The sequence below is a fragment of the Papaver somniferum genome, chromosome 1 (assembly GCF_003573695.1).
Source record: "Papaver somniferum cultivar HN1 chromosome 1, ASM357369v1, whole genome shotgun sequence".
NCBI classification, from domain to species: Eukaryota; Viridiplantae; Streptophyta; class Magnoliopsida; order Ranunculales; family Papaveraceae; genus Papaver; species Papaver somniferum.
The window spans coordinates 160459204-160475193 of record NC_039358.1 but is presented as its reverse complement, the minus strand read 5'-3'; the positions used below and the strand labels follow the sequence as shown (position 1 = coordinate 160475193).

General features: G+C 35.7%; 2 protein-coding genes across 2 annotated transcripts; one reads left to right on the top strand and one right to left on the bottom strand.

Annotated features, from left to right (window-relative positions):
* The first annotated feature begins 1512 nt into the window (after positions 1–1512).
* On the top strand, positions 1513–5728 carry LOC113305849 (beta-glucuronosyltransferase GlcAT14A-like). Its single transcript, XM_026554845.1, has 4 exons — positions 1513–3102; positions 3773–3848; positions 3940–4055; positions 5028–5728. Exons 1-4 carry the CDS (start codon positions 2511–2513, stop codon positions 5543–5545), a joined length of 1302 nt encoding a protein of 433 aa, XP_026410630.1. The 5' UTR covers positions 1513–2510; the 3' UTR covers positions 5546–5728.
* Positions 5729–5817: 89 nt separating this feature from the next.
* On the bottom strand, positions 5818–7367 carry LOC113305855. Its single transcript, XM_026554852.1, has 2 exons — positions 6473–7367; positions 5818–6385 (listed from the first exon to the last, which is right to left on the bottom strand). The coding sequence occupies exons 1-2, from the start codon at positions 7172–7174 to the stop codon at positions 5888–5890; spliced, it is 1200 nt and encodes a 399-aa protein (XP_026410637.1). The 5' UTR covers positions 7175–7367; the 3' UTR covers positions 5818–5887.
* Positions 7368–15990: the final 8623 nt, after the last annotated feature.

The following is a 15990-nucleotide window of genomic DNA, read 5'->3' as shown; positions in this document are numbered from 1 at the left end:
TGCGGATTTTGTTGGTTGTCGTTGAATTTGTTTGAGATTCTATAAGTGGCGTGACCAGCCTACTTTGGCTTATGATTTAGAGCAGTACCTGCGAGCTAGGAGCGACGTGACTGGTTAAGGCCAAAGATTGGCCGCCGGTGAGCATAGTGACACCTCATTGGTCGCCCATGATTGAATCTAAGCCAAGTAATTCGGCCGGATAAGATGAGCGGTTGTGATCAATTTAAGACTGCTACGGGCGGTCTTGACTTAATTAAGACCCTTTTTGGGGGCGCTCGACTGGCTTATTTTGGCTTAGAAATGTGAACATTTCCTGCGGGTTAGGAGAGTTCTGATTGGCTAAGATAATAGAGGGTCCGTCCAGGAACATCGTGGAACTTGTTTGGTCGCGCCAAGAAGGAACCAGGCTTGCCAAATCGACCGTCCAAGTCGTACCACCGTGATTGCTTCTTCCCGGTTTCCCCTTTTCTTCCTGGTTTCCGATTTTTGATAGACTTGTATTTCTATTAGCTCTAGGGCCGATTTCCTAGCTTGCCTAGGTTTAGTCTCGACCAATAAGGATTGAGATATCGTGCAGGCTCCATTTTGGGCAAAAGACTTAATTTTTGTAAATTGGCAAAATTAGGTCAAAAATTGAATTTGTAAATCAACACAAAATTGATCATTAATGAGTTTTGCACGTTGAAGCAAAATCACTAATTTTTATCCTGGAGAGCAGCGCAGTTTGCTCGTCCCTGGATGAGTATTTTCATGCGCACCTTTATTCTGACACTTCGAGAAATTCAGGCTACCCAGCTAAGAGTGAACATTAATTGTCATATCATGTCAATATTAAGAGTTCAGCCGGGAACATAGCATAGGATAGATACTCAGCAGGCTCCAGCATTAGTGAGTAATGCAGCTAGGAGCTTAAATACTCATTAGGCTCTATACTAGTGAACAATTCATCTAGGAGCTTGAGTTTCAATACAATATGAAGAGAGACATAGACACTCATTAGATTTATGAAATTCCCTGCGGAATAGAGACATATCAAGGTCTGATGCCGGGTCAAGTAGACAGACTTTTACGGTTTTCGTCCTAAACTAAAAACCACCATCAACACCAAGTTACATGAAATGTCTGCAGGAATTAGGGACTTAGACGGCGGTGTTGTAATCGGGAAGAGGCTGAGAACATTCACCGGACCTGGTCGGAGAGTAGGTCTTACAGCTTCTTCTTTTTTTCACATTAGGCAGTCAAGTGCCGTTTCAGTAGTACCTGACGTTTTACTACTCTTTACGGACAGGATACTGGATTCAGTTCAACTGCCGTTTGAGTCTATGTGCATGTTTACGGTACGTGTCCGGTACATCATTTAGTATCAATGGCGTACAATGCACTACTTCGAATTTGATCCGTCCGATTAATGAGAAAACAAGAAGACAAGTAAATTTGTGTTTTTTAGGACACAGTTTTCTTCTCTCCTTAATTATCTCACTCTCTTGAATTAAGAAACGACAGTGTACTTTTACCAGTGTCTTCGAGTTCGAAGTTGTCATCCAAAACATCACAAAAGTCTTCCCACTTCACACTTCACGCGGCACGGTAATTAAACCCAATAAACCTCGCATTAATTATTTTACTTCACTTAATCACAGTTTGTTTGTTTAAAGTACTTATCAAATCAATTTAAGATTTTCTTCTTTTTTTTCTTTTTACTAAATTAGTTTTGTTTATATTATCATTTCTCTTCTACACACTTTCCCTTTAATATTAATATATATATATTGTAATTTATTATCTGCCCTAATGTTTAGTTTTGATATCAATTAAGAATTCTCAATCTCACAAAAAAGGAGCTGTTAGTATTACTAAAGGCTGTGTCCATTGAAGATCAGAAAATAAGGATTTTCTCTCTGGGTTAGTAAATGTTTGAGTTGTTACATTATTCTGTTTAGTTTCAGTTTTAAAAACGAGATCCTCTGGCATCAAATATTAATACATTTTGATTTAATAGCTTTTGCTGTTTTTATTACATACTTAGAACCTTGTAACGCAAGTATAAGGTGTGAATTTTGCTGTTACTTCAAGTTTCTGTAAGTTAGGAATCAAAGAATTCAAATATTTGTTCTGCTCCGTACGAATCAGATCTAAAGAAGACTGAAAATTTCATCTTTAACTGTTTTCTTTTAAGGAATATTGACTGTTGCAGTTTTGTTTTTTTGCTTTTTCTTTCACCTTGGCAACTTATGCATCAACAATTTTAGAGTAATTTGATTTTTGATATGTTGATTTCATTGAAAACCTGATACTTTTTCTGAAGGATTTGTCTGTTTAAATGTTATTTATCCCTAAAAAAAGACGGCTTTGGTTCTGTTACCGAAGCTCATTGCTTCTGTTTGCTCCTCTTATTAATCGACTTCTTCAGATTCTTTGGAAGTTTGGTTATCTCTCTTTACAAAATTGGATTTCTGAGGAATTAGTATTCAGTAAACACACTACATTGGTATTGACTAATTTGAAGAAGAATGAGGAAAAATGGGAATTCTCATTCAATAAGACACTTTAGTGATAGGAGGTGGCGTCTTCCATTTTTTGCGAGTTTGCTTGTCTCGATTACTCTATTTTTTGCTGCGTATTGTGGGATATTCTCGTCTACGAATGGCGGGGACCTTGATCTTATTTCACTTGCTAGAACTGAAGATTCTGGTGAGTATTTCGTAGAATCAGATTTTAAGAATTCTTATGAAAAATCCGGGGATTCAAAAATGGAAGCTCCAAGGATAGCTTATCTTATTTCGGGGACAAAAGGAGATAGTCAGAGAATGAGGAGAACATTGCAGGCGGTCTATCATCCAAGGAATCAGTATATTTTACATTTAGATCTTGAAGCTCCACCTAGAGAACGGATTGATTTGACAATGTCTATTAAGGCTGATCCTACTTTTCGTGAATTGGAAAATGTGCGGGTAATGGCACAGTCGAATTTGGTGACTTACAGGGGACCTACAATGATTGCTTCTACCCTTCAAGCTGTGGCAGTTCTATTGAAGGAAGGTGCACAATGGGATTGGTTTATAAATCTCAGCGCGTCGGATTATCCTCTTGTTACACAGGATGGTAAGTTCTATGGATTTTTGCTTCTTTGTATTTAATTGTCATTTGAACGGCGGTTGGTTCATATTGTGGAAAATGTCTAGGTTTAAGCTATCAAATACACTTTTAACACATCAACTTGCACAAAAAGCGTCTGGCTTGCAATTGGTTGAGAGTTCTCTTTCGTTTGAGCATTTATGGTTCGTCTCACTAATTGATTATGGCAGAAGTATAACACAATGGATACTTTAGTTCCTTATTATAGCATACGGATATTGAGGAATTGATCAGTTATTACCCCTGGAGGCTTGGAAAACTTAGAGAAAACTACCTAGAGTAAGCAATTATGAACGCATCTAGGCTTATTTTACAATTGAGTATTCATTCAAAGTGCAAAGGCCATGGCGGTTTGGAAGTACGGCCATACAAATTGTTTTGATTATTATGTAAAAAAACTCATTGCTGTGGCATCTTTTCTGGGGGTTAGATTTATGACCAACCAAATGCAAGAGGAAGGTTAAGTTCCTCAAATTAGTTGATGGGTGTGATCCAATATTTTAAATCCCATTGACTATAATTTACCTTCAGCTATCGTGTTTTAGAACTGATGAACTGGTCTCCTTATTTTCCATCCACCCATAGGTCCTTGTTGTAATTTTCTTTTATAACTAATATCTTTATGCTTTTGATGCAGATATGCTTCATGTGTTTTCTAATTTGACAAGGAATCTCAATTTTATTGAGCACACACAAATCATGGGGTGGAAAGTGTAAGTTAAAACTATGGCGTGCAAACTTGTACCTACTGCTCAAGGAACTTACCTTCACATGCCTTTGTACTAATTCAAAATATTAATGCAGGAATCAGAGAGCAAAACCAATCATCATAGATCCGGGTCTTTACTTATCCAAGAAGACTGATATATTTTGGACTACTCAACGCCGGTCACTTCCAACAGCTTTCAAGCTATTTACCGGTAAGGTCCTGTACAATATCAAGACCCTGTTATGCGATGTATATACTTTCTGACAGCCGTGATTGATCTCAGTCTTAGACAAACATGTGCATATTCTGTATGCCCGTGTTTTGAGGTGCCTAATTTTCTTTAGATTTGCTTCAAAACTCACTTCTCTCCTAGAGTTAAGATTGCAGTGTAAGACCTCAGCCAGTTTAGATTGCAGTGTAAGACCTCAGCCAGTTTAGAACTTGGTTCCATTAATGGCCTTGGCGAACACCCATTCGTACCAGATTGTGTATGTTGTGGTAGTTAATGCTAACTTGGTGGGAAGTTACCTCAGCTGCCTTCCTAGAATTATTTGCAGTCCAGGAATAGAAAATGATTCATTTTAATATATGTGTTGCCATGTTGGAATGTGCTACTCCCTCCGTCCCACTATTAAGTGACCTAATTGATTTTAGATTTTGTCTCACTACTAAGTGACCTATATCACTAAACAAGGAGATATTTCTAAAATTATCATTTTAGTTAATTATAAATAATATAAGAAATATGCATAATTTGATAGGCATGTGTATATTCGTTACGTAGCTGTTTTAAAATGCTTTTCAATGGTATGAAGTTTGCGAACATCCGTGAAGTAGTTTGAGAGATAAATCATTTCTAAATTTTACTAGTTATTATCCACAAGGGTATAATTGTAAAAAATGCTTAAAAGTACTATTTTCCTTACTTGCCTTAAAAATTGTGCAAACTTAAACTAGGTAACTTAATAGTGGGACGGAGGGAGTATTTGATATGATACGAGCACAAATGATCAATTTTATCATCTTGATACCCTATTAGACTATTAGTCCCTGTGCATTTACGGATGTTGAATAGATTTCATGCTGTCTATTTTGGAAGCAATTTTTGTTTAATCCTGGGTTTAGTGACAGCGAAGCATGTTTAATGTTTGTTGGTTCATTGCTATTCTGTTCCTATTTTTAGGTTCTGCATGGGTGATGCTCACACGATCATTTCTCGAGTACTGTATATGGGGCTGGGATAATCTTCCACGAACTCTTCTAATGTATTACACCAACTTTGTATCCTCCCCAGAAGGGTACTTTCACACTGTTATCTGTAACACAGAAGAGTTCAAGCATACTGCCATAAGCCATGACCTCCATTACATTGCTTGGGACACTCCTCCAAAACAACACCCTCGGGTCTTAACAATAAAAGACTTTGACAACATGGTGAAAAGTGGAGCTCCGTTTGCGAGGAAATTCGCCAAGAATGATCCAGTTTTAGACAAGATTGACCTAGAGATCCTAGGTCGTTCAGAAAGGGGATTTGTTCCTGGTGGTTGGTGCATCGGCAATGCGGAAGGTGATGCTGATCCATGCTCTTTGAGAGGGAGTGATTTGACGTTTCGACCGGGCCCAGGTGCTGAAAGGCTACAAGGGTTGGTTCAGACTCTCTTGGTGGAAAATACTGAGGACACGCGATGTGTGTTCCATTGAGAATTGATGTACAAAAACTTACCTGCAGAGCTTGTTAATGGATGCAAATGCTGTTGATGTAAAGTATAAACACAGGCTAAATCTGCTTTTGCACCATTGTTTTGAATTAACAGTTCAAAATGGAATTTTTGTTATAGTCATACTAACTGAGTTTAATGGAAGGAGCTGTTGACAGATTAACCATCTCAAGTGATTCTAATATGAGAAACAACAAATTACGGAACCATCAATCCAGAAAGCATATTTTCAATGAAGTTTCAGATAAACGCACATAAACTTGAAATAGAACATTTGATTTCATTCATTCCGAGATGGTACAGAACTGAGAATTGATAAAACAGTTCAAGTTTCTTTCAGCTTCATCAATTGCTTAACAATACCTTTGCTTTCAAGTTCATCAAGAATTCGAGCCAGATTATCGTTGAACCGAGCTTGAAAATTCTGAAGTAATTCCAAACTCTTCTTCTCAGCTGCTACTTCTGCAATGATTTCTTTCTCTCTAGCAAATTTTAAATCCTTCTCTTCTAATTGCTTTTCATAACTTCTCTTTAAATTCTCCATTTCAACTTCTTTTTCACACAACAGTTGCTTGTTCTTCTGCTTCTCTTTCTCTAATTCATCTTTCAAATCATACTTTTCGTTAGACAATTCTTTCAATTTCAATACCATTGATTCTACCCTTTTTTCTGATTCTTCCAATCTTTTCTCCATCCCCACTGCTTTCTTAACACTACTACCATCAGCTAATTTTCCTACATTTTTACAATATTTGTCAACTCCTCCCCAAATCAAATCAGTCACCATTATATCTTCTAATGACGAAGTTTTAGACCTTTCAGTCTGCAAAATGAAATTATTTTTCTCATAATTAATGCTTAAGGTAAACATATATTTTTACAAAAAAAAAAAACAGAATAGAAAAATTACCCTTTTCTTGCGCTTAAATGTTCGCAGTGTATCATCTGAATCAGTTTCTTCACCACCAATTATCGCAATCGAGCTATTAGATTTATGGTCCGTTGTTGCCGTTACTGCAAACTTCTCTGGAGAGAAAAACTGAGGAGATTTAATCTTGAGGTTTTTAGAATCAGATTTGAGAATGATTTCTTTCCTCCAAACCCAAGGACTGTAAGGAATTCCTTTAGGAATAGGATATTTAGGATCGTGAATCCAATCCCCAGAGATTGAAATAGGATATTTATACCAACTACTATCATTTTTAACAGCAACATCCGGAATCGGAAGAACTGCATTTCTATGTTTACGAATGAAGAAACAATTAGGGTTACTTTCAGCTAAAGATTCAGAATGAAGTTGAACAATTTCAGTAGCTGAACATTTCTTTGAAGGATTCTTTCTATTGTATTCTTCAAAAGCACTTATGATTCTATAGAAATTCCCATTCATCTGACCAGGTGCCCTAGAAAGTAAACGAAGAACTTCGAATTGTAGTGGACGATCAGGATGATATAAAGGGATTTTTAAACCCGCATCAAGCTGACCGATTGTAATGCAAGTTGAATTTGTTGATGGAATCTCTGCTAATTTGTTCAGTGAATGGAACTCGACTTGTTCTGGAATTTTGTAATTCTTCCGAATTTCTGATGGAGACCGATTTAAGAAAACCATACTGAGGAAGGAAAGAAGATCGGAACAGAAATGAGGAAGTAGACGTTTACTGGGGTTTTTCTAAGGGTTTACCGAATAGGAAGAAAAGAAAAGCGCCTAATTTGTTTTAGAAGGATTTTTAGTTAAATCTCAAGTTACTGGAAAAAGATAAAGTGTTCATCAGAAACAAAAACAGAAAAAACGAATAGCCGAAGGAAAAAAGGAAAAAAAGGAAGAAAAAAAGAAACACACATAGGAACTGTTCGAGGGAGTGGTACTATGTACATGTTAGCTAAGCTGTGCCGGCCCGACCAAATAGGCAAGGGCCAAGAGGAATTTATCGCTCTCATGATACTGCCGGTGCCTGCATCAGTACAGTAATACTTCCAACACGGAAAGTTTCTCTTTTTTTGATAGCTTGGTATCCTATACTACTCCTAAATCCCATTTATTTAGGAATTTTAACAAAATTATAGGGGTTCGAACCCGGATCTTCACAGTGGGAGAAAACATGAGAACCATCCGACCACTTGATGGTTCTCCCAACACCGAAAGTTGATAAATAAAATAATACGAGACAAAAATATTTATATTGGCTTGTGCAAAAGAAAAAAATATACAAATAAGAGATCTATTTTGAAGCAAAATGATCTTGTCAAGTGGTTACAAAAATCTCCTCTTCTTAAATTTTGATGTATGAGCACAACAAGGCCTATATTATTATACTATAATGTTAATGATTCTTATATGGAAGTAAGTTTCTTAAGACAGGACAGGAAAAAAATATTGACATATTCTAACGTAGGAGTGAGCATTTTCCCGAAATCCGCGGATCCGATCCGGACCAACCATATTTTTGTGGATGGATACCCAAATTGTTCACTAATGGAAACAGATGCAAATGCAGTTTTTGAAATCCAACGGATTGTGGATTCGGTCCCGATGAAACTTTAAAAATCTGTTGGACACCCACACCCATTAGACTATAGATATTTATGGTATTTTCATAAAATATGAGGTTATTTTAGTATTTTTAATAGTCCATTGTATAACAAACTTATCTCCTCATCATTTTCTTCAATCAGACATTTAGGACTTCATATTGAGATGAGTTTTTTTTTTTCCTTTCTTGATTGGTCATTGTATTCAAATCATTTTTGTTAGTTTTGTTTTTCCAATTTAAAGTTATAATTATAAACAAATCCAGTGGATCATCCGCAACCAATCCTTTCATTCATTGGATACAAATCCATTGAACGCTGGAATGAATGCAGATTCCAAATTTGATATCCGTAATGAATTGGATTGAATGCGGATGGGGTGAAAACCTGTCCATACCGACGCATGCTCACCCCTATTCCAACATAGCTACTACTGAGATTTGGAAGTACGAACGGATACCCAATTTAGATATAATCCCAAACCTCTAGATAAAGAAGAACCACTAATGCAAAAGGTTCAAAAGCAGATAACTCCTGAAGGGATTTCAGACAATTTGAAATTATATGAATTCTTCTCCCCAGAAACAAAAGGAAAAATTCTTGCAGTTTTGCCTAAAAGTAAAAATCCAGACAAAATTAGATGAAAACATCATCTCTCTGGAGTTTTTTCTGCAAAAAATATCTGCAATTTTCTTATCAACTAAATTTGAAGATAATAGTGATTTCTTTTGCAAAAATTATGAAAGATGGAAGTAATTCTAAGGATTAGATTGTTCATTTGACCATCCCCATCTGGAGATCCAATTTCATAGGTTTGGGTCATGCGTCTCTATGACTACGTTCTTAAATATAATGAGATATCGCCAAGAGCATAAAGGTAGTTCCTGGACACTCACTAAAGCTGAAAAAGCTTCAGACAGGTTAGATTTCCTACCTTCTTCTGACTCCATGGACCAAGATCTGCTTTCATTATGTGGAATTTGGCCTAAAGTTTTAGGATAGGTTCGCCCAGAGATTTTTTCAACCCAATAGTAGAATCCAGCAAATAAAGCAAAAACGCCTCACATAGACAGTACATCATGGAAGCCGAGCCCCTTTGGAACTATCCTCTCTCTCTTTGGGATCAACTTGTGTATCCATCTAAGAATGCTACAACGAGGAGGCACTACTTGAGATATGCTACTGTAAGCTCAATTATCTCACTAATGCCTTAGAATCCCTTTCCTTCTCATCTGCCCGGGAGGGGGTCAGAGCCCAGGGGTTAGTCGACTTCAAGGGTGGTTTTGAGAACTCACTCGTGACTACGAAGTGATGGTACGGAATTGGATGATGTTATACTTTGTAAATTCCCACTTACTTGTAAAAGTAAGAGAGGAACTCAATTTCTTGTCCTACAAGTAGGTCCGGAAGGAAGCGAGTCTATCATCTAGACAAAGCGATGAAGCAAGAGATATATTGAGAGATCTACCCTACATATAGAGAGAAAATTTACTCAGAAAGCTCTCCTTACCGCAAGCAAACTAGCAACTCATATTTTGGAGATATCATCAGATTGTCCCATATATAATTCTCAAAGCCAGGAGATTGAGCAACACCTTTTCAGGTTTTGCCTCTTTTTATCGCGCAAAGAGACAAAATCTTATCTATGAATATGCTTTCATTGACGTGGTTAAGTCACATATTTGCATAGAGTCGATAAGTACATGGTAGGAAGATGGATCTCTGACTCAAAATACACGCGATTCACACAAAAAATTGCAATTGTCCTTTGGTTCATAAGGAAACATAGACGTTCAATAATTTTTGAAAACATTAATCCGGGACCGACAAACCTGATTAACCAAATTAAAAAATTTCTGCAATCTACCCCTATAAAATTCAGATCACCAGTTCAACAATATCAGAAGGAAAAAACAATTAAACCTTCGTAGGATTTTCTTCCATCGTATTGGATAACTTTTATTGACATATCTTTCAGGACAAAAGACTTATCTATGAATATGCTTTCATCATGTTCTCAGTAGATCAAGAAGAATTTATGCAGATTTCAGCGGGTTCAAATTGGGATCTTCGGCGTTTCATGCAGAAGCAAAAACATCGTTGAAGGCTAGTAAATGATTAGAAGAAAATATATTATCAAGTGTTTCTCGTGGACACAATCAACAACAAAGGTGCATACATCTATTGGCTAGCGTAAAATACCATCGAAGAAACTATATTAGCTAGAAAAACTTCCTCAAAGTTAGATATATAAGCAGAGATCACAATCCAACGACGGACTCTGTAGCAAAGGAAGCGAGAATCTGAAATCTCCAACATATGTCAATTCGCTTGCAACAACGAATTCGAAAATCTAACATATTTTCAAATGTTTATGATAAACATAAAATTATAAACACGTTGTATTATATTTCATAATTAATAATATTAATTTTACCATCAGGAAAAAAAAAACTCATTTACAATTTCACTTCATTATGTAGTTTAAAGTTGATTATGAAAAACTTTACTTCAGAGATAACTTTTGTCAAAATTTGTATAAAGTAAGTTTTATCAGAAATAAAATGTGAGAGTATCTCGTGGATTACCGAAAGCACTGTATGAGTTTTCTTTGAAGATAATCGAGTTTCGATACTCCCATATATATATATATATATATATATATATATATATATATATATATATATATAGAAAAGGAAACAAATGTGCAAATATGATGGACAAATGGGGAGCATAATTTACTGTCGAGCATTGGAGGAGTGCTTTCCCTGATTTCCTTTGGCATGTAATGGGAGGTGACATGATGAATATTCATATGTATCGGTTTTGTTAATCATTGTTACTTTTCATTTTTATTTTTTGCAAGTTTTTTCCCCTTTGAATTTGGTCCTTCTTAGGAGTTTGCTCCAAATCTAGTGGATTAACCAAAAAAAGATCTATTAATGTAGTGAGACTAGATAATGACCCGTGCCGAAACGGCCCGGGATATGATTCGTTTTTTCCATTGCCCACTGTTAGCATGTTATGTTACTTGGATTAGTCATATTTAGAAAGATTGCTAACAGGGGTTATCAATTTACCTGAGGGTGTACTAAAATTTACATAAGACAAAACTTCACTTACCTGTAAATAGTGCAACCCTATTAGCATCCATGTTTAGCACCTACTCTTACAACATATGAATTATAGGGCTTGCAAATTGAGAATATCCAGTGTGTCACAGTAGCCTTATGTTATCCCATTCAGTTTGTGTTGAACTACTTTAAAATCCGTTTTGTAACAAAATATGAATCAAGGTTGCATGGACTGCACGTTGTAGCACGTTATATTCCGAAGCATCGGTTCAATATTTTTCACTAAGGTGCCAACTAAACCTGTGGGTAAACTTGAAAGAATGTCCAAAAAAACATTTGCAGGCACTTTTCGTGTTGCAACAACAATTATTCATGTACTGGTATGGACCTAAGGCATAAAGATTAGATTTTGCATCTGGATAACACGCAGTTGCAGACTTGTCACCATCATATATACCTTGATATTAATGGGGACAAAATAAATTGTTACACCTATGTTTTAAAAGAGAGGAAGCAACATGACAGAGTGCACATTCCTAATATTCCTTAACAGTGGAAATGATGACAAAAATATTTAAATACAACCGAAAAGATCAATGAACAATTTTTTTCCCATTTCATCATTATAAGACGAAAGTTAAGCCTATGATGCCAGCTTAAATTTCTCCTCAGCCTTGTCTAGTTCATGATCATCTGCAGGAATCACAGTTACAACCACTAATGATTATGGAGGGTGTGGAAGGGATTTGTGGTCGCTGTGAAGGTTGAATCATAAGCTGCACAATATCGAGTAAAAAATACTTGTCATAATCCTCTATAAGAAAAAGAAGATGTAACCAAAACCAAAAAAACATAAGATCCACAACCATGGTGAGATTCTCTTAATGTGCAAATCAGTTTAACGCAGGAGTAATCCGTAAGCAAACAAATATATGTATTTTTTAATTTACACTCCGGCAATCTGTTAACTTCTATAGAGAAAAAAAGTTAAAGGCTCTGTCCTTTAGGAAAAATATTCTAAGACCCCATGGCATTTCACATCTATAAACCGCAGAAGCTAATACACCATCCATTCTAGAAGTAAAGATTCGTCTTGCCTAATATTATCTGGGTCTAAATGAATTATAAACTTATCGGGCATTCATTTTTTCGAATTAGAAGTGGTCATTGAACAACTTGAATTCTACCCAATATTTCTCCTAGAAAAACGTAAGGTAAACCAAAACTGGCATCGGATAATCTCAGAGTCATGAGAAACATTCTGTGTATCTTTCAAATAAGTAACAACTACAAAACTATGAAGTAGGGGTGGGTGTTGGTAGAGGCATTATCATTTTCAATTGACGAAACTACAGAAGTTACGTTATATCGATCAATATCTGGTGGCATTTCAAAAACTTATAGAGAACAATATTGACAATTTAAAACCACAAATTTGCTGGCGTACCTAATAGGATAGGCAATGTGTAGACCATTTTTTAATCCAAATTGTGTTTAGACAGGCACCTAAGGCACGTAAAGTTATCAATCAATAATTCTAGATAGAAAACAGGCATATATCACTACTCCAAGGGTTACAGAAGGAAACTCGATCACCTCCAGTTTTGCGATAAACAACAGTTCCAAGAGTAAAGCTTCCTAGCTTCTCAATCATTTCCATCTCTTGATTCAGTTATTACAGGGTATCCATCAATCCCACATCTAAAGCAACTATTGGATAGCCATCCCGTAAAAATCACATAAATTCAGTTAAAGAGGGTCAGTGGCCTCCTAAAAATACTACCTAATAGAATGATAACAAATAAAATGACGAATTTAAATTAATCCAAAAACTATAATGCGTTTTACGGATAATTTATCCACAAATAATTGTCCCTTCATATTTTGCCAAAAAAAAATAACGAATGACAGTGAATTTAGACATGAAACCCAGTCCCAGACATGGTTGAAGGTTTAGTATTGAACATGTTTATACAATTATGTATCTTATATTTCCCTTCCTAGAAGATGATTATGATATATGAAAATTTCCTGCAATGTTTGCTTCATTTTTCTGGTGGCATGGAAGTAGTTTTATGTAAAGTTTTCTAACCCAGATCAGAGTTAATAACACTCATAAAATCACCAGATTTTCCAAGCTATATTTTTTTTTTGAGAAATGTGGATTCGAAGAGTAAACTAAAAGCATGCATAGACAGGAGTAGGGCAATATCACATAAAGAACATCGTATTCGATATTCGCCTTTTCTCATATTGCCTTATATGGCATCTACACTTATGAAAAATAAAACAAAGTCCAATCGCTCATCAGTTACAGTAGAATATTCCATGAAAAAGTTAAACGTATAGTGAATCTAAACTGATTTCAAATTTAAAAGCACTTTATCCACTGTAAAAGACCTAAAATTTCCAAGCTGTCTATCTTGTCAGTTTCTTTAAGGTCACATCGACCACACTTTATCCATTGTCAAAGAAATGAAATGTACATAGATTTGTGTAGTATCAGTTCACTGCACTGTACATATCCTGACACTCGATACACAACCTTTCTCAGTTACCACTAATTTAGTGTCACTCATTTATCTTTTCTTTGTGGTTGAACCACTCTATGCAACATAAAATGTAATCAGTAACATGGCCACCAAAAAATGAAGTTTGTAATATTAATCTCAACAGTAATATAACGTCTATTTCGTTGTTTATATGAATCATTAATTTTTCCTTAATCTTATCTTAGAATGCCTTAAGCATTTGTCTTTTCCTAAAGTACCTACACAGCAAAACTTAAGTTGTGCAGGATACGACGTGGAAGACAAAGACTACTTGCCGAAGAAAGAGTACTTGATAATTACCTTCATAATAGGTCCGAGATTTGTACAACAATTTTGTGCATATCAATTCATGAAATTTTGTGCATAACAATTATGATTTTTTAGTCAATAATCAGTTCAGTTCCCATAATAAGAGGAAGGTAATTTATACTATTTATGGAGGACGTACTTGCCTGATTAAACAAACAGGGTCGTAAATAACTTAAGTTGGGGCTTTTTAAATTTAGACAGTGGGATGAATAGTACCCTGATATTTCTGAAGATAATGGATGAGACGACGATGACCAAGGGCGTATGCTTTATTCCTTCAGCGGTTGCCTATAAAGTTATCTTGACATTGTTTCCGCTGGAAAAAAGATAGGGTGCAAGTAGAAAGCAAGACTCTATATAGGTAAGCAGTTCCTTTTATAGCTTGAAAATGCAAAGCATGAGAGTTACAAATACCCAAGGTCTTGGAGCGTGAATTTGCGCATTATGCAAGGCTGACCATTGGCTCTCTTCATTTCTTGCAGATTTGTCAGACTGAACACCCATGACATCTGTAACAAATAACATAAAATAGTGGGTAGATGTTACCAGTAAAGTAGGTGTTCGTCAAACGCCATTCCATATCTTCGTATTTGGAAAAAGTGAACTTGTGATGAGGGACTTCGACTGAAGTGCCGAATAGATATTTCTCCTCAGTATTCCAGTTGAAAAAAAGGCGGTGTTCATTGTGATCTGGCTGAAATATCTTTTTGTCACCAAGAATGGTAGCAATGGATCGAATTTCCAAATGAACTTCTTTGTTACAACGCCATGCAGTTCATCCCCCTGATTCAGGCACAAATGTTATTTGATGAAGTCAGATGCCAGATTGTAATAAGCATATGGTTGTTACCCTAAAATCAAACATACTGCAACCAGTGAATGACGATAATTTGAACATGGAATTTCAAAATATAGAGCAGACGTATTTCTAATTGTTATTGCATGTGTCATGTGGGGAAAACACCTATCTAACTTCAAACTTTTAATAGACATCAAAGATTTTAGATATATTTGATTCAATGGACATAAATCTATATACTAAAAATATGATATGTTCAGTACGATATTAGAGCTGAGACTATAGGACAAATTATTTCAGATGCTTACATTGTCATCGAGCATGAAGACATCTAGGTTGGTGACCTCACTGGTGTCCATGTAATCTAGTACATTCCAGTTTCTTGATATTCGAACGCGAGTAATCCATTTTGTGCCTTCTTCGATCTCACCAATATGAAAGAAGGTATTATAGGTGTTTGCCTGACGTTTGGAAGGGTTGTTCATAATCTAGGAATCCATTTGAATATAATGAAAGAGTATGGACTGCATAAAATTGGAAACAAATAATCATATACGCAGCAGGTACAGAAGAAGAAGAAAAAACCCGAACTCAAAAAGGAACTTACTATTTGTACCTTTGATCTGTCAGGGGATTTTTTTTTTCTCACTTATCATTGCCGGAGAAATAATCAAATTCCCCTACTCTATTGTAAATCAATCATAACATCCACAATTTGGTTCAATTTGGAGTTCTATCAGAATAGGTTAAAACTTTAATTGAAACAGATTAAAAATCAGAGAAAATAACCTAATATGGATGGCACCTCAAGAAAAATTCATAAACGAAATCAGGAACACAATGGCCTAAGATGGAAATTCAAAGTCTAACACAATCAAAAATCAAAGTCAGGAACACAATTACCTAAGATGGATGACACCTATTTCCCGAAAACAACAGTTGAAACCTGCAATGAATTTGGAAACTTCAATTGAAAAACTCAAACGAAAATTGAAAAGAATATAAGAACAGAAAATGGGAAAAAAAAGAACTAAAATTGAAGAAAACTAAAGGAAAAAAATGGCCATTACCTAACAGTATTGAGAGAACGCTTTCAAACATGGTAAGATGATGACCCATGTTGGTGTTTATGTAGGGCAACATTTGTAACGTATGATGAACT